Source organism: Eubalaena glacialis, chromosome 12 (assembly GCF_028564815.1).
Source record: "Eubalaena glacialis isolate mEubGla1 chromosome 12, mEubGla1.1.hap2.+ XY, whole genome shotgun sequence".
NCBI lineage: Eukaryota > Metazoa > Chordata > Mammalia > Artiodactyla > Balaenidae > Eubalaena > Eubalaena glacialis.
In genome coordinates, this window is record NC_083727.1 from 94,892,806 (window position 1) to 94,913,091 (window position 20,286).

The 20,286-nt window shown below is 42.6% G+C and overlaps 1 protein-coding gene across 4 annotated transcripts; it reads left to right on the plus strand.

Moving 5' to 3' along the window:
• The first annotated feature begins 274 nt into the window (after positions 1-274).
• OGFRL1 (opioid growth factor receptor like 1) lies at positions 275-19,894 on the plus strand. Of its 4 annotated transcripts, XR_009702927.1 has the most exons (9): positions 275-576; positions 4,980-5,066; positions 5,219-5,300; positions 8,029-8,107; positions 8,197-8,263; positions 8,368-8,513; positions 12,863-14,000; positions 17,926-18,143; positions 18,974-19,894. XR_009702927.1 is itself a non-coding variant. In XM_061207349.1 (7 exons), exons 1-7 carry the CDS (start codon positions 337-339, stop codon positions 13,527-13,529), a joined length of 1,368 nt encoding a protein of 455 aa, XP_061063332.1. In that variant the 5' UTR covers positions 275-336; the 3' UTR covers positions 13,530-16,371. The 4 variants fall into 4 exon arrangements, 1 of the variants encoding a protein (XP_061063332.1); XR_009702925.1 differs by having other exon boundaries at positions 17,926-19,894; XR_009702928.1 differs by having other exon boundaries at positions 5,222-5,300; positions 17,926-19,894.
• The last annotated feature ends 392 nt before the right edge of the window (positions 19,895-20,286 follow it).

The window sequence follows — 20,286 nt, forward strand, 5'->3', positions numbered from 1 at the left end:
ACGAGACTCGCCCGCAGACGGCGACGCCTCCTCGGACCCCGATCCGCCCTCCGGGCACGTCCGAGGCCGAGGGAGGCGGGCCTTCCGGGGGGCAGAGCTGCGGGCGCGGCGCGCGGGGCCAAGGAGGCGGGAGCGATGGGCGGGCTCGGGCGCGGGCGGCGGTCCCGGGGCCGCGGGCTCCTCCCCGCCCTGCGCCCGCCGCTCGCCGCGCGCAGGCGGAGCGGGCTGGGCGCCGAGGTGCCGCCCAGCGCCCTGGCCGCGGCCCTGCCCGGGCCCTAGCGCCGCCGCAGCCGGAGCCCGGAGCCCCGCGCCCGCCCGCCCGCGCCCGCCTCTCCGATGGGCAACCTGCTCGGCGGGGTCGGCGTGCGCGAGCCCACCACCGTGGAGGACTGCGACTCCACCTGGCAGACGGACTCGGAGCCCGAGCCCGAGGAACCGGGGCCGGGCGGCGGCGAGGGCCCGGGGCGGGAGCCCGCGCAGCCCCCGGAGCCCTCGGAGCCCCCGGAGCGAGCCGGCGGCCGGCCCCGCGCCAGCCCCGCGCCCGACCGGGACGCCGAGGCGGCGGGCGCCGAGCAGGTACGCGGCCGCGGGGGCCTCGGGCCGGGATGGGGGGGACGCCGCCGGGAAGGGGGCGGCCCCGGGCGACCTCCGCGCGCGGGGCCTGGGCGGGGGCTGAGCGGGGCGGCTTGTCCTCCCCGCGCCGTCCCGCTGCCCCGGGACCCAGGCCTGCGCGCGGAGGTCGCCCGGGGCTGTCCGCTGCCGGCCTGGGGCCTGAGCGCGGGCACGACGAGGCGGTCCCTCCGGGCAGAACCCAACTTGGAAGGGTGTCTTCTCTGCCTCCGCAGACGGGTGATGGAAGGCGGGGTGGGAGGAACCTGCCTCCGAACAGAGGATTGTGAAAACCCGTCTAGTGCGTGTTATTGGTAAAAAAAAAAAACGAAAAAAAAACAAAACCCGGAATGAGGTGGGACTGCGATGGAGCAGCGAGCCGTCTCCCTACGGCGGGAGTCCCCATCCGACGTTAAAACACCAGGGTTCCTATTCCAAGTCAGGCCTTCCAACCCAGGAGTTCAGGGCACGCTTCAAAAATCCTATTTCACCCGGAAGACTTGTTGATCCAGCTGTGCTGAAGTCATTTGCCCACTACAATTCGGAGGAGAGGTTAGTAAGGAGATAAATATCCCTTTTAACCTCTGATGGCCTGAAAATAATCCAGAAAACTTCAAAAAGGAGGAGCTGCATGGCCAAGCCTCTGAAGAAGTGCGCCTGGCAGAGCTCTGACAGGCTGGTGGTCCCGGGTCGGGCCGTCCTTCCCATCAGCCATGGGGGGATGAGGGTGGGAAGTGGAGCCCCAAATCTGATGTAACCACGGGCTCTTGGCTCGAGGAGAGGAATCAGCGGTATATTTTATAGGAAGGCTGCCTTCCACATGTTGATGATCATCTCTTTTTGGGTCAGCAGGAAACAGTCTTAGTGCAGGCTCTATGCTATCCAGGTCATTTCCATCAACTGCAGTTTCAGGGGTGGGGTACGGTGGGAGTTCCTGTTTTGAGTCCCCACTTTAGAGAAAACTGAGGCTTAGGAGAAGCTTGCCCAAGATCATCCAGGGAGAGGGAGGTGCAAACCCAAGTATGCCTGTCACCAGCATCAGAACTTCTGACCTGCTGGAGTCGTGAATGTAACTCTGCCCCTTGCTACTGGGTCATCTTGCCTTGCGAACTCAACCTCAGGGAAGTATGAGACACTGTATTCCAGTGTTTTTCTCTTCCACTTGTCTCCAAATGAAGAAACCTTCTGGAGACGTTTGGGATGTCAAAAAACACCCGCTCAGATTCAGTCCAACTAACCTGGTCCATCTATATAAGACAGTTTTATAATTAATGTTTCAATCAGTTAATTGCAACCCCAGTAAATGGTAAATGGCACCAACCCTTCCTTTTCCCCTTTAATGATTAATTTTTCTTCTCAGTATCACCATGTAACTTCTACTTTTTTTTTTTTTTTTTTTTTTTAGAAACACAACGCTCAGATTTTATTTATTTATTTTTGGCTGTGTTGGGTCTTCGTTTCTGTGCGAGGGCTTTCTCTAGTTGCGGCGAGCGGGGGCCACTCTTCATCACGGTGCGCGGGCCTCTCACTATCGCGGCCTCTCTTGTTGCGGAGCACAGGCTCCAGACGTGCAGGCTCAGTAGTTGTGGCTCACGGGCCCAGTTGCTCCGCGGCATGTGGGCTCTTCCCAGACCAGGGCTCGAACCCGTGTCCCCTGCATTGGCAGGCAGATGCTCAACCACTGCGCCACCAGGGAAGCCCACTTGTACTTTTTAATGCTGCTTTTGACTGTCCACCTCATCTGTTCCCTACTCCCCACAGTCATTTGCAAGAACTACTGGAGCTACCTTTAAAGTCTATCCCAGACTGACTACTTCTTACCAGCTCCATTGCTGTATTCCTAGTCCAAGTGAATAGTTGACAAACGACAGTGCCATTAACTGAGATGGGGAAGTCTAGGGAGAAAGCAGCATCCGAGGTTAAGTCAAGAATGCTCTTGGGTTTAATATCTTATGAGACATCCAAGTGGAGTTGGTGAGTAGTTAATTACGAGTGGAGCCTCAGTCCAGAACTGGAGTCATCAGCATGTAAGAATGGAGGTATTTAAAGTCCTGGGAAGATAATGGGGTCATCAAGGAGCGTGAGAAATGTGGTCAAGCCCTGGGCACTCCTCCACTGAGAGCACGTGAGGAGGAGGAGCCAAAGATGAGGCTGACCAGGGGCGACCGATGAGATGGGAAGGAAACCAGGGCAGGTGTGGCATGTGACAGTCTTTCAGGAAGGAGAGGGGTCAGCTGACCCCATGCTGCTGGGAGGTTGCCCGAGTTGAGCACCAAGCAGGATGCTCAGTAAGATGGAAGTTTGTTAGGTGACATTCACAAGAGTCGTTTGGATGGAATGTGGAGGATGAAAGCCCGGTTGGGGTGGTAAATGGGAGGAGAGGAGACAGACAGCGACTCTGGGCAGCTCTCCGGTGAGGCTTTACTGTAGAAGGGAGCAGAGCTATGGATCTGTCATTGAGATGGGGTTTGGGTCAGTTCCAATTTGTGTATGTTTGTTTTAAGATAAGAGATACCACAGCATGTTTGCTGAAGGAAATGACCCAGAAGACAGGGACATATTGGTGACACAGGAACTAGGAATAATATGTTAAGGAACAAAATCGGTGGCTGAGCAGGTGAAAGGGGGTGGGATAGAGAGACCAAAGGAGCTGGAAGTGGGGGGGAGCAGGGACACTGCCGGCAGGTTGGCACATTTAGAGGACGGAGGAAGTGGGCGTTCCCGTGATAATCCTGGGAAATAGGTAGGGTGTGAGTCATTCTCCTCATCTCACAGAGGATCAAACTAGGATTCAGTTAAAAGCCTCACAAAGCAGCAGCAGAGTGAAGACACCCAAGTATCCTGACTCCCAGTTTTGGGCCGTTGACATCACACCACGGTCTCTATACTGACCCATCGCATTTGGTGGAGCTGAAACTGATTCAGACCTAATTAGTTAGACTTGGAGCCCAGAGCCTGGGGTTCTCATTCTCCCGCTGTCGCTGGGCTCTGGGTGTTGGTGAAATTCTCCGAGCCAGGGTTACCTTGTTTCTAAGATGGAAGCACTCCTAACTGCCTGCCAGGTGTGTTATAAGAATCAAAGGAAATAATATATGTGCTTTGTACATGGAAAAGTGCTTTCTATACACATGTCGGATGGTGAGTCATGGGGTTGTAGCTCAGGCTAAATAGATTCAGAAACCTGCTAGGCAGAGCTATTTTGACGCGTGTGGCAAGGACCAGAACGTAAGCTTTGCCTTGCTTACGTAATGTGACAGAGTAGCCAGTGTTAAACACCAGCAAGTTTGGTAAGTATCTCTGTACTTGTAGTAATAGGGAGAATCACGCCACTTCAGAAACGTGTGAGTACTGCTTAGAGGATGCCAGTCTGTCAGCACAGATGGGGGCGGGGGCTGAGGAGAAAAGGGTAGGGGCAAAGCTCTTAATGAATATTCAGACCTAAACTTTGTCATCTGTTTCATCATTGTCACCAGTCTTGTTGCCCTTCTGCGTGACACTGGACCCAAAGCACGTTCCCGTACGTTATAATAGTATTGATACATGGAGTTAGGGAATGCGAACTGATTATATTGACCTGTATCTTATATTTTCAAAATTATGTCATGGGGCTGGGAGTTTTGTTTAGATTTTAAATAGTGTGAGTAAATTACCACATATAAGTTACTACAGTGTAATGTGAAGTTCATTCCAATTGAGAGCTTTTATTGCTTTGTGTGTATATATTTGAAATTTGCTAGCTTTTATCACATTGTATTATCACTGAATTAATGGAAGGTTATTCATACCTTTGTGTACTTGTTATGGTGCTGTAAAGGGTGGAATTTAGAAAGCTATTTAGTTTGTGTTAAAAGCCCCCTTTCCTTGCATTAATATTACTTGACTTCCAAGTACAGCTAAACATTGCAAAATTAATGACAATTTTCTTAGAGGAATTGATTTATTATCTTAACACTTTTTTTTTTAGTGTTATGTAAAGTGTTCTAAAATAAATTTGGTCAAAGAATCACTTGTGTAACCTCTGGTAAAATATAGGTCTTGAATTCATTTTAAGAATTCTAAGGTTTTAAGGTTTCTAATGGATACCGATCCATAACATTTGGCTTCTATAGGCTTTTGGTGAATAATAAAGTTTTTTTAGTGAAATACCTTAGGACAAAGGTTATTGGCTTCAACTCAGGAAACGAGAATGCCAACAAATGTTGCTAGTAAGCATTATTAAGAGGACATTTATAATATCTTCATTTATCTGGACATCTTGACCCTTTTCAGGCTTTCTTTATGGATGTTCATTATTTTAAGTTTGTTCTGGAAACTTCTTGGTGAAATTATCTTGCTTCAACATGTAAATGGAATTTTATTTTTTATTTTAGGGGGCTGATTCCACTGAAGTATCTGCCAAACCAAAGAGAAGTTTTTATGCTGCGAGGGATTTGTACAAATACCGACACCAGTACCCAGTAAGACTATAGATATTTATTTTTCTAAAATGTAAAGTATTTCCCTTCTGTTTTTGTTACTTTGTGGTGCCAGTGAGCAAATGTGCAAGGAAGGTCCTTGTGCCTTTTTTTATATGTCCATTTGCTGGAGATTGATTTATTTTTTCCTTTAGCAGAACTTCAAAGATATCCGATACCAAAATGACTTGAGCAATCTTCGTTTTTATAAGAATAAAATCCCATTTAAGCCTGATGGTGAGTAATCCGCTACCTTGGTAAAAAGCAAACTTTAAATAGTAGTACCGCTAGTCATTCTTTGTTCATTCCACGGTCAGTGCGTTCATTGTTCACTGACTGGCTTTACTCTGCCCTGCCGTCCACTGTGTCCCCAGAGTCCTAGACCCTTGGGCTGTGAGCATCTGCTCAGCAGATTCTGGGGGAGTAACTTGAGGATTAGCAATCCTTCCCACCACCTGTTTGCAGTGGCGACTACTATCTGAAAGGTAGTGGGGGCCATTTTTGTGAGAGGAAAAGAGGAGATTTTGAGAACCGTAGAATATTAGTTTATTAAGGAACCATAAGGGAGATCAAATTCAGTTTCCTCATTTTAAAGATGAAGTTGCTGGGTCTTGATGACCGACTTGATCATAGACTTGATCATAGACTTGGATCTGGGCTCCAGAGTTTGGTGTTCTTTTCACTGTGCCAAACCCAGAAAATCTTTGGAACATAATTGAAAGGTGGTTTTTCTATTAGAATAATCTTTCCTGTCGATTTTCAGATTCAAGGTCAGGGAACTAGAGCAGCCCCAGTTCAGCGTTCCAACATCCCAGGGAGGGAACTGCAGACACTGTAGATCTCCACGCAACTCTGTCAGATATACTGGCCCTCCTCCACACTCTACAGTTGTCCTCCCAGGATCTTTCCTAAACCTTTAGTGAGAGGGTGCAGTCTCCGTGGTGATATGCACGATTCACCCAGGCACCAGGCCGTGGTTCGTGGTGGGCGTCCTCATTTTATCCAGGTCAAACCAGAAAGCTGGCTGCTCCCCGTCCGTAGAGCCCTTATCTCTGTGAGGTGACCAGATGGCCCTGGCTGCTGCCCTTTACTCTCAGTGGAAACCCAGCCAAATCCACAGCAGTGTGAGTCAGGGAACGAGGGTCATGGATTGCAAAGCTCTCCGAGTGGCAGGACCTTGCATTCTTTGATGAACTAACTGGCTGAAGAATATCTAAGGAATTCCCTATATTTGTGCAGTGGCAGACGCGCCAGTTGGAAATTAGGATGTAAGAACATTGCTGCAATGGCCAGATCCCCTTATCTTTAGTTGATTTCTAGTGTCCCAGAAGTCTGCCCTGTTTTGGAAGGAGCCCTCTAGATAAAAATGCCCTGTTGTATTGACTAACGGTAGAAAGGTACTGCTTTATTTACTAATTGAAATAGTATTAATTAGTTAGCTTTTTAGGACCTGGAGTAAGAAAACGTTTTGAAGAAATGCAATGATAGATAGCTAATTTGACTCTGATGTGAATTTAAAAAAATTTTCCCAAAGGAATGCCTTCAAAATACTAAAAACATTGAACGTAGAGATAATGACAGTATTTAACTCACTTATTTTTATGTTTCTAACAGTGAATTTATTTTTGAGGTGGTAATTTAGAGCAATAACTTAAAGCAATGCATTAATTTTTTGTAATCTTTATCACAAAAGTTATTTGGAAATCTTATAAGACTGGTGGAGGTCAGAAGTTTTAGCTAAGGTCACATAAAATGTTATTCTAGTTTATTATATAAATTACATCAACTCTCACTTTCCTTCCCAGTATGTGTGAACACACACACACACACACCCCCCACGCTTGCCAGTAAGCATAAGCCTGCAACGATGTATGTTACTTATTAAGTAGGAGGAGGGATAGATGGAAGGGGAAACAAATGGGAAATTATGGAGGTAAATGGCTTCAACATGCTGATGATTAAAAAACAGGCTTTTACCAAAAACCCTGAGTGTGGACCTCTAGTACAAACTGGTGATCTCTGGAGCAAACGAGAAGGAGATGAGTTATGTTTAGAAAGATATTAGGTTGTTGTGTCTTTTCCTATAAAATTGACTAAATGGCCGCACTGTCAGTTGTGACTAGACAGATTTGGGAAGCAGAGGATTTTGCCGTGATAAGTTCTTATAGGAGAAGAACTGGATGTGGTGAAGAAGAGGGCTTACGTTTCAGAACCAGAAAGACCTGTGTTCTACTCCTGGTTTTGTTAGTGTGTGACTGAGCAAATCATACCATGTCCTCAGTAGTAAAGCGGGGCTGGTGAGGCTGGTTTGAGACAGTGCTGGGGGGATTCAGCAGGCTGGCTACACCCTGTGTAATCCCGGCCCCCGCCGCTAGGAGGTGCTCACCACCATTTCCTTTCCCTTTTCTCTCCTCCCTTTCCTTCTTTTCCCTGCTTCTCTCCTTTCTCTTCTTCCCATCTTTGTCTCCTTTCTTTCTTTTTGCCTGGCATACATTTCATTTTTATTTGATCTAGTATTTCAAGAATCCTATGGCCCTCCAGGGCAAGTGTTGGCCAACTTTCTCTGTACAGAGCCAGAGAGTAAATATCCTCAGCTTTGCAGGCCACACAATCTCTGTTGCAACTACTCAACTCCCCTGTTATGATAGAAAATACGTGAATGGATGTGCCTGGCTGTGTTCCAATAAAGCTTTATTTATAAAACAGATGACAGGCCATAGGTTGCCAGCCTCTGCTTTAGAGTAACTGTCCAATAGCGCTTTCTCCGATCTGAGGTGCCATAAATTTTTTTTAGAATTAGGCTTATTACATAACAGAGTATATGGCATAGGGTATTCATCTTATAAAAGCATTGTTGTTGTGTGCTGTTGTTAAGTTTTAACATAAGGCTTAAGCGATTCAGTCTTAAAATGCCTTCAACAATGTTTTACACGTCTGGTTCGTGTTCTAAATCTTTACTCTTTAGGTGTTTACATTGAAGAAGTTCTCAGTAAGTGGAAAGGAGATTACGAGAAGCTGGAATACAGCCACACCTACATCCAATGGTCAGTCGTGTGCTCTCTCTCGCACCTGTTTCATCATGTGTGTCTCCCAGGCAACATTAATATAAAAATATTATTTTTCTAAAACGTAGGCTTTTCCCCCTGAGAGAACAAGGCTTGAACTTTTATGCTAAAGAACTAACTACGTATGAAATTGAGGTAAGGCAAGCTCATTTCATTTGATGTGAATTAGCCAAATAATATTGCCATTTGATGGCCCTGGTAAGTCCGAGTCACCCAGCTGACTTTTCTTTTTTCATTAGGAATTCAAGAAAACAAAAGAGGCAATTAGAAGATTCCTCTTGGCTTATAAAATGATGTTGGAATTTTTTGGAATAAAACTGATAGATAAAACTGGAAATGTTGCTCGGGCTGGTAACTGGCAGGAAAGGTTTCAGCACCTGAACGAGTAAGTAAAGCCCCGCAGTGCAACCCGGGCTGGCGTGGTGTTTACGCCGGGTTGGAGTTCTCTCTATGGCTCCTAGAACGAGCAACAGATGCGCTCAGGAACTTGAATTCAAAAGCTCGTCTGAAATGCATTTTATTCCTGGTCTATATTCCAAAGCAAAACAAAGCAGCAGCCAAAAAAGAATGACATTCCGGGTAGAAACGCGGCTGCTCGGTTTCAGAGCTGTTTCTTCCTGCAGCATCTCCGCTGCCCCCGGCCAAGTGTGGCCTCGCTGCCTCTTTACACCACGTTGCTCTCGGCCTTTGTGGTTGTTGTTTGTGACACTTTTCCAGACCCCTCCCTGAGGCTGTGAGATTCTGGTAGCTCAGCATGCACCTCAGGCACAGTGCCTGCTTAGATTAAATCCATGAATTAAGCCTATGACATATAAAAATCATTTCATAAGACTGACAGGTACTCGTACATTTTACTAAGAAAGAGGGAAAATTAGAATCTTCGCTGTTTAGGTCAAAACCAGAAGCCCATTTTTGGTTAATAAAGCCAAACACCTGGAAGAAAATTTTACCAGTTTATTTGGAATTGATTTGCTATATTCTTTTGCTTGGATATTTATAACTTTCATTAACACTTATGCCCAAAGTTTCTTTTTTTATTATTATTATTTTCTTTGCATGCAAACTGGCTTTTTCTTCTTTTTTTCTTTTCTTTTATTTATTTATTTTTGGCTGAGTTGGGTCTTCGTTGCTGCGCGAGGGCTTTCTCTAGTTGCGGCGAGCAGGGGCTACTCTTCGTTGCGGTGTGCGGGCTTCTCATTGCGGTGGCTTCTCTTGTTGCGGAGCGGGCTCAGTTGTTGTGGCTCACGGGCTCTAGAGCGCAGGCTCAAGAGTTGTGGCACACGGGGTTAGTTGCTCCGCGGCATGTGGGATCTTCCTGGACCAGGGCTCGAACCTGTGTCTCCTGCATTGGCAGGTGGATTCTTAACCACTGCGCCACCAAGGAAGCCCTTCTTCTTTTTAATTATAGGGTGACTTATGAGCACTGGACTATAAAACCAACTTTAAACATTTTTAGCACATTGTAATTAGCTGAACTGGGCGAGTACTAAGAGAAAAACAAAATTAAAACTAACCTAAGAAATTTTTCTTTGCCCCAAACAGAATTTTTTGCATTGATTAACTAAATTTTTTGTGTTTTCCTAGAACTTTTATCTTGCTTGGGTAAAATGAGGATGAGTATAATATTAATGTTTAAGCCTTCCATTTACTTTATTAGTTATAATCAACGCTGTTAAAATGGTAGCTTGCACTAAAACACGCAGGATATGGGCATAAAGCTTTATGATCTTGACTAGAAGACCCATTAACTCATAACTCAAGTTCACTTTGATTTCTGTAGAGCACTTATAGCAGAAGTATATATGCCTCTGCCTAAGCAATGCAGGTAGCTATCTCTGGACAGAGTTTCTAAGCGCTTATGTTAGACTGTCACAGAAAGCTGTGTGCAAGTAACCTGTTGACATGAAGGACGGCAGAAGGCAGCCTTTGAAGAGGATCTGGTAGCATCTCATCTTCCGTGTACCCACGACTATCGTTTTAGAGAATCTCCACCTGGTTTTGTTTTGGTCGGAATAGCAATCATACTTAGTAAATGTTTGTTGAATGAATAATGATGAACAAAACAGGTTTGTCTGCCTATATCCTCCTTGGGGTTTTATTGTCAGATCCTCAAATTAGTAGCTGGAAACCGCCCTTCTGAAGGCTTTCGTTGAATGATCTCCTAGCTTGGGACGGGGAGGGGAACCTGACCCTTACTGCCCCATCCTGCTCCCTTTCTTTCCACCATCATTTTTCCTTTCTGTTGGTATTGCTTACAGCTTTTATTTGTGTTTTAATCTGTATGACGTCTTGAGTTTTTCACAGTAAGCAGGGAACTCAATACATTTATAGTAGCCCAGCGGATAAAAAATATTGAATGAAAATCAAGTGAAATAAAGTGTAGTGAACAAGTGACCACGACTAAAAGAGGTAAAACATTTTCAAACACGAGAGTGCAGATATATAGACCAACCACTAAGATGGATTTCCAATTTTATTTGTAATCACCTTGGATTACGGAGCTGTATTTTAGACCCTGGAATCCCCTCTCACTTTTACTTTCTGTCTCCTGGTTCTTGGCTTTTGTGTGTCCTTTCCTCGCTAACCTACTCTTCCTGACAGCTTCAGCCCTTCTTACTACCCTTACTGCTGTCTGGAAGCCCAGCCTCTCTCTTTTATCTGCTACGCGACCCCAAAGTGTACTCACAACTCTAGGAGAGTGGGGGGTTTTTTTGTATTTCTTTGTGACATTTATTTCAAATCATACTGAAACACCCGATTTCTTTCTTGTATAATTTTGTTCTATAATCCTGATCTTCATTCTCTTTAACCCAAGTGTTTGTCCTTTTCTACTGTTATGTAAACTTTTTAATTGGAGAACGTGTTGATACAGATAAGTGTGCACAGAAATTTTATCTTGCTCATTCATCCTGGACTGGATATGTGAAATTGAGCTGCTTGCAAATATAGTAAATTTTGTTGTGTCATATAACTCTTCTTTGGGATTTTTAAAGGAAACATTCTTCCGCTTTGCCATATCTCTCTTTCTCATAGACTTATGAAGCAGATGTTGGGATTTTACCACCAAGTTTTTAGAGTATGCAAACTCTACATTGGATCAGTCTTGCTGATAAAGACATTGTCTTAACTTCACTCAAATTTGTATCGTCTCAAAAGACTGGTACTTCCTAACTATTAAAAAATACAGATTCATAAAACTGAAATGTATCTGTGCTATGTTATACCCTTTGGCCTTCAAAGAGTTGAATAGTAAGAGAACACTATTTTGGTAAACATCCAGAAGGCTGGAGATAATGAAAACTGCTGGACTTGTCATTTCCAGTGTCTGGTGAGCCCACCTCATTAAGGGTTTAGTTTTGTCCAAACTAACTCTCTTCTTAAAATATAAGGCCATGGAACCACACCTTTCCATCCCTCAAATAATTCAGTGTCCTTCTCCATGCTTCCCAAATAAGTTGCTAGTTATTCCTAAGTGAATACCAAGCACTTGTGGAAGCCAAGGCAGGTGTATGCGATGCTTGTCTAAAGTTCAGTGTCTGAGGTATAGACAGGTTTGGGGAAGTGAGGAATAAGTGGTGCAATATTGGGTGAGTAACTAACCCGGGCTGTTGATGACACACGTGATTAATACCTGGACCTGAAGGTTCCCTTAGGATGCAGCCAGGTATTTGTAATAAAGCAACTCTTGGGCTGAGTGAGGTAGGGGGGCAAGATTATGAATTGTGACAAAATAGGTTTGGAAAGCTTTCATCTGCTAATGGCTTTAGTTTTGGGACAAAAAAAGAAAGATGTTAGTGCAATCTGGGGAAAGAGGAGTCTTTGCAGTCAATGCCATTAGAAGCAATATTTTAAATTCTGTGATAGGGAAAGAAGAGGCGAGAGGCCACAGACGGAAGAGAATGAGGTGATTAAGTTGGGATAGGTACACATATGGTAGTCCTTAGTACCAAATCTGAATAATACCAATACCAATAATTATATTGATAATTATTGATAATAGTGTCTGATATTTATTGAGTTCCACATGCTCTGCATATATGTCAGCTAATTTGATGCTTACAAGTGCAGTGAGGTGTGGGCCCTTTTCCCCACATTACAGATGAGGGTACTTGAGCCTTAGAGGTGCCATGATTTCACGTAGCTGTTGGTGGCACAGCTAGGGTGTGAATTAAGTTCTGACTCCAAAGCCTACACTCTTTGCTCTGCTAAATAAGTCAGTTCTGCCTCCTTTGTCAGAATTGTTCTAGCAAGGTAGAATGGTTTCTGCTGCTTTCCTTCTGAGTTGGTTGATATGGCGGGTTCTGCTGGCCCGCTGACCCTGTAAATCGTCCATTCGGCTGGTAACCAATGCTCAGCACTGTTTACCTGTGACAGGTACGATACATTTGTGTAATAGATAGTCATCCTCAGTGTATTTTACAAACACAGCAATTCGACATCCGTGGGAATACATTTAAAATCTAAATGTTTTTCAAGTACGAAGGACTAAAGGAAAAAGGAGAATTTATTTTATGCGTTGGAGTTTTACATAGATTGGCATTACTCTGAGGTACAGGGGTTTCACATCTTCTGTTTTATTTTTCTTAGCGGTGTCTACTACGACTTTTAGCAAAGTCATTACAAGGCATGTTTTCCCAGCTTACGCTTCCATCAAAAGTAGTTTCCCAGTGGTTTTTATGCCCCCGCTTTCTGCCACCTAATTTTCCTCCTTTGTTGTATTCAATCCTCTTCCAGGTCTCAGCACAACTATTTAAGGATCACTCGTATTCTGAAAAGCCTCGGCGAGCTTGGATATGAAAGTTTTAAATCTCCTCTTGTAAAATTTATTCTTCATGAGGCTCTTGTGGAAAATACCATCCCCAATATTAAACAGAGTGCACTGGAGTATTTCGTGTACACAATTAGAGACAGAAGGGAAAGGAGAAGACTCCTGCGGTTCGCCCAGAAACATTACACGCCCTCGGAGAATTTTATCTGGGGACCACCCAGGAGGGAACAGCCCGAGGGCAGCAAAGCCCCGAAGACCCCCGCCCCGCCCACCTCGGGGCATCCCAGCCAGATGTCTATGCACAAAAAACCCAAGGACTCCAAAAATCCCTCTGCAGCTGTGCGTGTAAATAGCAAAGCTGCCGAAGACAAAAAAGTGGCACCTAGGGAGCCGGGGGAGGAGACAGACTGGCCCAGCTCAGAGGCCGGCAGTGAGGCTGCCAGGCCAGGAGACCCAGAGAGAGAGGGTGATGCCGACAATTCCAGTCTTCAACCAGAAGAGACAGTTGCTCATGCGCTGGAGGAAAAGGAGGGTGCGTCTCCCTCTGAAAAAGATGAAGAGGGGGAAAACCATAACAAAGACTGTGAAAGTCCTGGAGAGACAGGTTCCCACGATGACGCACTATTACAGTGAATTATCAGGAAGCCCACAAACCCGTGAGGCCACGTTTTGGAGGGTAGCCGGCTGTTGGCGATCTCTGTTGTAAGCAGTTAGTTGTCACTTGGTTTTGATTTTGGATGACAGTGAATTTAATATTTAACCAGAAGTCTGAAGACAGGACCCAATTAATGAATGTATTCTGTGACACTTTGGGGATGTGAGTTTTCGAATCCTGTACGCGACAATTACTTTTAAATTATTTTCAATGTATCTGGAAATAATCATGTAGTCTTCGATATAACAAATACATTCTTTGGAGAGACTCCACTCTACATGAAGAAAATCAAGAGGACAATTTCGTTAGGTTGCCACCCCTTTGCCCGATTTATGGATTCCTTTTTTTTGTTTAAGCTGCGAGAAAGACTTTGGTCTTCTCAGATGTATTCGGAAGAAATTGGGAGTTTTTTCATTACAGCACCTCAGCATGCTTATTTTTAGTTTCTGGTAAGTGGGATGGATGTTCTTGGGGAGATATACTTGCCCCTCCCCGTTTGTCGGTCCTGCTGTTTTTCCTCTTCCCCTCTCCATTCTCTCCCTCACTGGCCACCTGTGTCGGCTGGCACGTGCATTTCTAGTGTACATTCGGATGATCTGCTACAGTGACATTTATGTGGCATAGAGGGGACTGTCGGCTGTATTATTTCAAGAATTTGCGTTGTTTAAAATAGTAAAAATGGTTTTCTGTGTTAAGTGCTTAAAAACAAATTTTGATGCAAAAGTCCAAGAAGAGGATTTTGCCTTCTATGGCTGTTCTGTACAAATTTGGTGCTTGTTTCTGAATGCAAATGACTAAAGAATTAAAAAATAAGAAAGGAAATTACTCGTTTTCAAAAGGCATGCATCTGGCACTGGCAACAAGGCAGTGGTCCCTAAAACCATGAATATCTCAGTGTTATGCAGACTATGACATTAATATGGCTTAGTCCACAGTATATCTTTAGAAAAAATACAATCTGCTGCATCTCGAAGTTGTCAAAGCTCGAAATTGAGAACAGACTGGACATCCCATATATTCAGTTTTAGTAAGCACTGAGTGTGTTAATATTGGGTAAGAGCAAATAACTTTCTTGCTTATACTATTATTACTAATTATTACACTTTCGAAAACAATTGAACACTGCGGTGAGAACTTCAGAGCATACGTACAAATATAGTGAAAGCAATTCACGGAAAAAAATATTTTTCACTTCATTTCATTTAGAAAGGAATTGGCTTTTGTGTGTTTCTTAGGCCCTTAAGGGAAGTTCTGTTCACTTTAACCCTCAGAGAATTTTTACTGTGTCCTATTTTTAAATCACATTATGTCATCTTCTGTTACCTTTATTGATCAGAGGATTTTTAGCAGAGGGTTTCTAGAAAATAAACACACAAGTAGTATGCTTTAGAAGGGTTTCATTGCCTTGAAGTTTACGTGAAACATCACTGTTGCTCAAATCTGACTTATTTTATATGAATGTTAGTAACGCTCGTGTTATATATTGTATTCCAATAAATATAGAATATTTTCTCACTATCATTTCTCATAATATGACAGTTTTTGCTTTCTACTGTTTTGTGAAGTAAGCATTAGGATTTGGGGAAACAATTCTGCTTTTGCATTTCAATTTCTTGGTTTTTTACATGGACCCTCTAATGGCCCCATCGAGCTCAATAAACAGTTTTACAGCTTAGGGCGTGAGAGTAGGTTGTCACATTGGGCTGAATTGTAGGAATATGATCCATTTGAAATACCTTACCCATTTTGCATACATGATAAAGTGTTCACACCACTTTCTAAGTGCATAATGTTAAAATTTTGTGACCAGATATTAAAATATTAAGTGGACAGATACTAAAATAAATGGATATAATCTGAATCACTTAGAAACTAGTAGTATATCAGAACCCTTAGAAGTAAAAATGTTTCATTCAATAATTTAACTTTTAGCATATTCCTAATTAGGGATTTGATTAGATTGTACTGTTTACTTTGAGAATATTTAGTCTCAAGGGAAAACTGCCTGGCTTCCACTTAAAACAGTGGCCTTTTTCTACCATGTTGTTTTGAAATGCATACTCACGTGAAACAGTATGATTCCTACGTTTAATCTGTAAATCACTTATGAGAGAATTCTTCAGTGGAAACAAGTGAGAGGATGGCATTCCTTTTGCAGATAAAAATTATGAACGTCCAGAGTTTTTTTCTGTTAAGAATACTCTGCACATTCAATAGTTTTAAAATAAGATCTATAGGTGTGTCTTTAGGTGTGTGTGTTACGACATGAAACAACCCTCTGGGTTTGACTGTGATGTCTTGTATTTTTAAAAACTACCATGTGCTTGCAGAAACTTACTAAGAAGCTGTTATAAAAATGCAGTGGAGCATGGCCAAATAACTAGAAACTTTACTGAATTTTTGTGAATATATAGACTTTATCGTTGTACCACGACTGTGAGGATACTCAGTATTGGCTATTGATAAAATACTAATTTGCATTTCACGCAAATAGATGTTATACCGCCTGGTTAGTCTAATATATTTCTAATATTTTGTGCTTTCATATCCCAAAGAAGACGATATATGTGAAAATATTTTGAAATACTGTAAAGTGATATATAATGACAAGATATATTTCTGTAGAGAAAAAGTTTATAACCTTAAGAGTATTGTACCATTTACATTCTCATGCTCAATCTCATAAGAAGCTGAAAAGAATCATGACAGAACTGAAGATATGTCTGCTTTCTCTAAGTCAGGTCCAGTTCTCAGTTCAAAAATTATTTGGTATAGTTTTATTCTGAATTTTAGTTTTGAGAAGCAACCTTTTTCAGTTTCAAGGAGAAAACAAAACTTATGACTCTGGAGTTACCAGAGAAGTTCTAAGATTTTTTTGCTAAGTATGAAAAATATAAAGATTATGTTTAAAAATTACCTACTTTGTTTCTAGTTTTTACACTTTAACCTGACAGAAGGGATGCTCTGGTGAAAAAGGAAAAATATTGTAGTACAGTATTACGTTTGAGTTACTCTCTAAAAAATCATTTTAGAAAGTAAACTTCCTTATCAAGTTGTCAAAAATTGGTTGAACTGATGGAGAGAGAATATTTGTTTAATTGTTTAAAGTTAAATTTCCCAAGTTTATAGTAGAGTTATTTTATGGTTGAGTGTATAATCTACTGAGTAACTAAATCAGGCCAGTTTTTTTGTCTTTCTATAATTGAGGCTCTTCTAAAAGCTTTATTTTCTAACCTGAGAGAAGAAGGGCGTTCTTGATCTTGCTTGATTGTAATTGCATTTGTGGGTCTCTCAAGTTTATTTGGGGTGAGTGGGGACTCTTTGTTATAGGAGTAGTTTTGAAGATTTCGATTTTGTTTCCCACTTAAAAAGTTCCCATTTTTTTTTCCTTTGGGGAATATCCATTAAGTGTAAGGTAGGCTGAAGTTAGACAAGCAAGAATCGTTTCAAATGTAGGTGCAGTTGTAGAAAATGATGGCCTGGGTCAGTAGGATCTGGAAAATTAGGGGTGTACAAAGGGTTGACCTCTTTCAATTTAGAATTCTTTAGTGTTTATTCCATGAGCAGATTTGTGGGTAATCTCTAGCGTAACAGTGAGTACACCCTGCCTCTTTGCCTGTTCCAGCCCACCCAGCAGACTGTGCTTGGGGACAGACCATGTTTTAGAAATTCCTAATTAATGAAGTTAATAATATAATAATATAGTTATAAATATGAATGCCTGGAGGTGTCCAGATGTGCCTTAACTAATGTGAATGCTTTTCATTCAGAAGTTTAAGTTTTTACTCCATTATAAAATCTTGCCATAAGAAACATTCCAAACCGTGAAGATCAGTTAATTTAATGAAAGTTACTTTCCTGCTTTTTCATTTTGGAGACATTTCCATTTGTATCAATAGCATCAGTTCAAAAGGAAGGGTACTAGCCACAATGTTCAAAAATGTGTTACATTTGAGGGAAGAAGTAAGCAAGATCTTACAGCAGAAAGATGAACTTCATTGTTACATTTATTTACGCTTCTGCCTAATTTTGCTACACCCTGTAATTTTCATTGTAAACATCTCTCAGTTACTACAAGTAATATTAATCTGTGTTTTCCTTTTGCTTTTAGATACAGAGGGATGTAGAGAATGGAATTCTATTAGAGAAATGATTTAAAAGTTTAATTCCAGTAGATAGTTGGAGGAATCTGAAATTAATTTGGACTTTTATGCTGTAGTTTTATTAGAAACATGTACTGTTCTTGCTTTTCCCCTAGATTAGAGAGAATGTTTTTGGTCATCTTCTGCTTTTTCCCTCATCTGTTGAGAAGTTTATTGTTTTAGTTACTTGTGGGAAATAACTTATTAATATGTTTGTTTCCTTGAATTAAAGTGTTCATGTGGAGGATACAATTGACTGCTTCGTTTTATGGCCCAAACTCTGCCTGGAGGTTGAGTTCAGAGATGGGGAGGTGGCTGAGAACCAGAGCGGGCATCTTGGTGAAGGGGCACGTACACTGGGCTGCATCCTCTCCAGTGGAGGAGGGGTCTCCGGAGCCTCCCCTGGTTGACGAGGGTGTCGGGCCCCGTGATCGCTGTCTTCTGAGGAAGGTGGGCCACCTTGGACTTCATGCACAATTTCACTGGGTATCAATTTTCATAAAATACCTGTTACAATTCATTCGTCACCATTTTGTAGTTGTTTAGGAAATTGGGAGCAGTTGTTCACCTGCTATGTAAATTACAGTTGAATCTTTCTAACTATCTCGGGAAACCTTGAAATACCAGTACTGCCTACCCCTCTCCCCAGTTCAAAACTTCTGATCTTCAATCAAAAATTATTTGGGGCTGTTCTTTCAGAGGTCTCTATATAAAATTCTCCATAAAATGATTTAGTGTAAAGACGAAGTGAAAGGGAAAAGGCACCAGTGCTCACTTGTTATGCTGAGAGACCTTTTTTAGAAAAATCAGAAACCTTATATATTTTAATATGAAAAGCATGTTGAAGCTATAAAGTTTATCATATTTTTGTTTTAAAATTATAATGGAGTTTGTGGAACAGTTACATTAACTAGAGAGATTAGTTGTGTAATAAGCTATGGTCCTAAGAAGTGTCCAAGGTCTGCACTCATTGGTCAAATGAACACCTTTTTCAGTGCTGGTGGCTTTAGTTTCATGTGGAGAAGAGGAAAATAACAGTCGAAACAAAAAATTAGAAACAGTAACTAGAAACTCACTATAGAAATAAAGATGTAACTGACTGTAGGTTTGTGGAGTGCCAGAATTTACTGGAATGAGGAATAGATGAGGACGATCTGCAGCAGCTTTACGGTGGGAACGCGCAGCAGCTTTACGGTGGGAACGCGCTCGTTGTTATCCGTGCCAGGGAGATCTGGGCTGGTGTGAATGGAAAGCAATCCCGTTCATGCTCTCATTTGCAGCCTGGATTCCGCTTACTCCACAGTAGATGGAAACCTTTCACAGACTGAGAGAAATAACCACATGATCCGCCACCAGGCTTAATTCCTCTGCCCGTGGTTCTACTGACAGGAAGTGAAGTGGAGGCAGTGGCTGCAGAGACGGGAAGGAGGTCCCGCGCTAGGCTGTTTCTAACGATGTGACTGTACGCCTCACGCCAGCGAGAGCGATGGCGGCGTCTTCCTTGTGTGGCCCCACAGTTGAGAGCAACAAACCAGAGCAAGGGTTTGACAAGCGTTTTGTTCTTTGTCCTTTTTATAAGAAGGTTGTTTCCTTGTTTCCCAAGTGAGCTGTCCACTCTTCTTCCGTGTTACCTAAGAAGATAGACGGCTAACTGGGTCCAGTCACCATTTCAACTGGGAAACTATTGTGTCCTTTGTGTTTTGAGTATTTCAGGAAAATGGGTAGGTTCTTAGAAAGATGTGTGCTTTCCTTCCTACATGAGCGCTGACTCTCCAGCAGCCGTGGGCCTTCTCCGTGCTGTCATCTCCTGCAGGATGAATTACAGAACGCTGTGCACATCTGTGCACACCAGTACCATGTGTATGTGGTAGAAGCTGTAACCAGTTTCTGGGTCTGTATGGTACTATGAAACACTTATTTTATGATCCTGTAACTGTATGGCAGTTATGCCAGAAAATGTATAAAGTGCAGTAGTGTCTGTTGGTTACTGCTGTATTTAAAAATATCATTTCTGAGACTATATATTTAGAGTTGTGTTATTTTTAATAACTATTGCCAAATACACATCCTGTAAAACGACCAAAAGCCACTTCATCTTCCTTAACATTTTAGCGTTATGCTGATTTTGCATGATTAAAATATTTTTAAAGAGCTGGAACAAATGACTTTGCTGTTTTTCTATGATTAGACTTTTTTTATGGTTATGGTATGAGATCAACATTATTTCCTTTTTATCCCCTCAAATAAATATTGTATTTTTAAGAGTGAAATCTTATTTACACAGGCAGTTATTTTTGTCGGGAGATTTTGGAGGGCAGATCACACGGGTAAATACCTGGATGTTTATTGTTCTCTCTTTTTCTCACTTTTCTCTAATGCAAAGTTTAAAAAGGATATTTAATATAGATGAGTGACAATGAATAACTCATGGAGGGGACAGATTTTTTTTCACTTAATAGAGCTAGTCTTCTAACAACAATTTTTTGATTAAGAAAAATGCAGCTATGAGATGCAATTGAGGAAGTTGCTCGAGATGCCACAGCACAGCGGGGATGAAGGTGAGGAAAAGCATCGCGTTGGCGCTTGCCTGTGC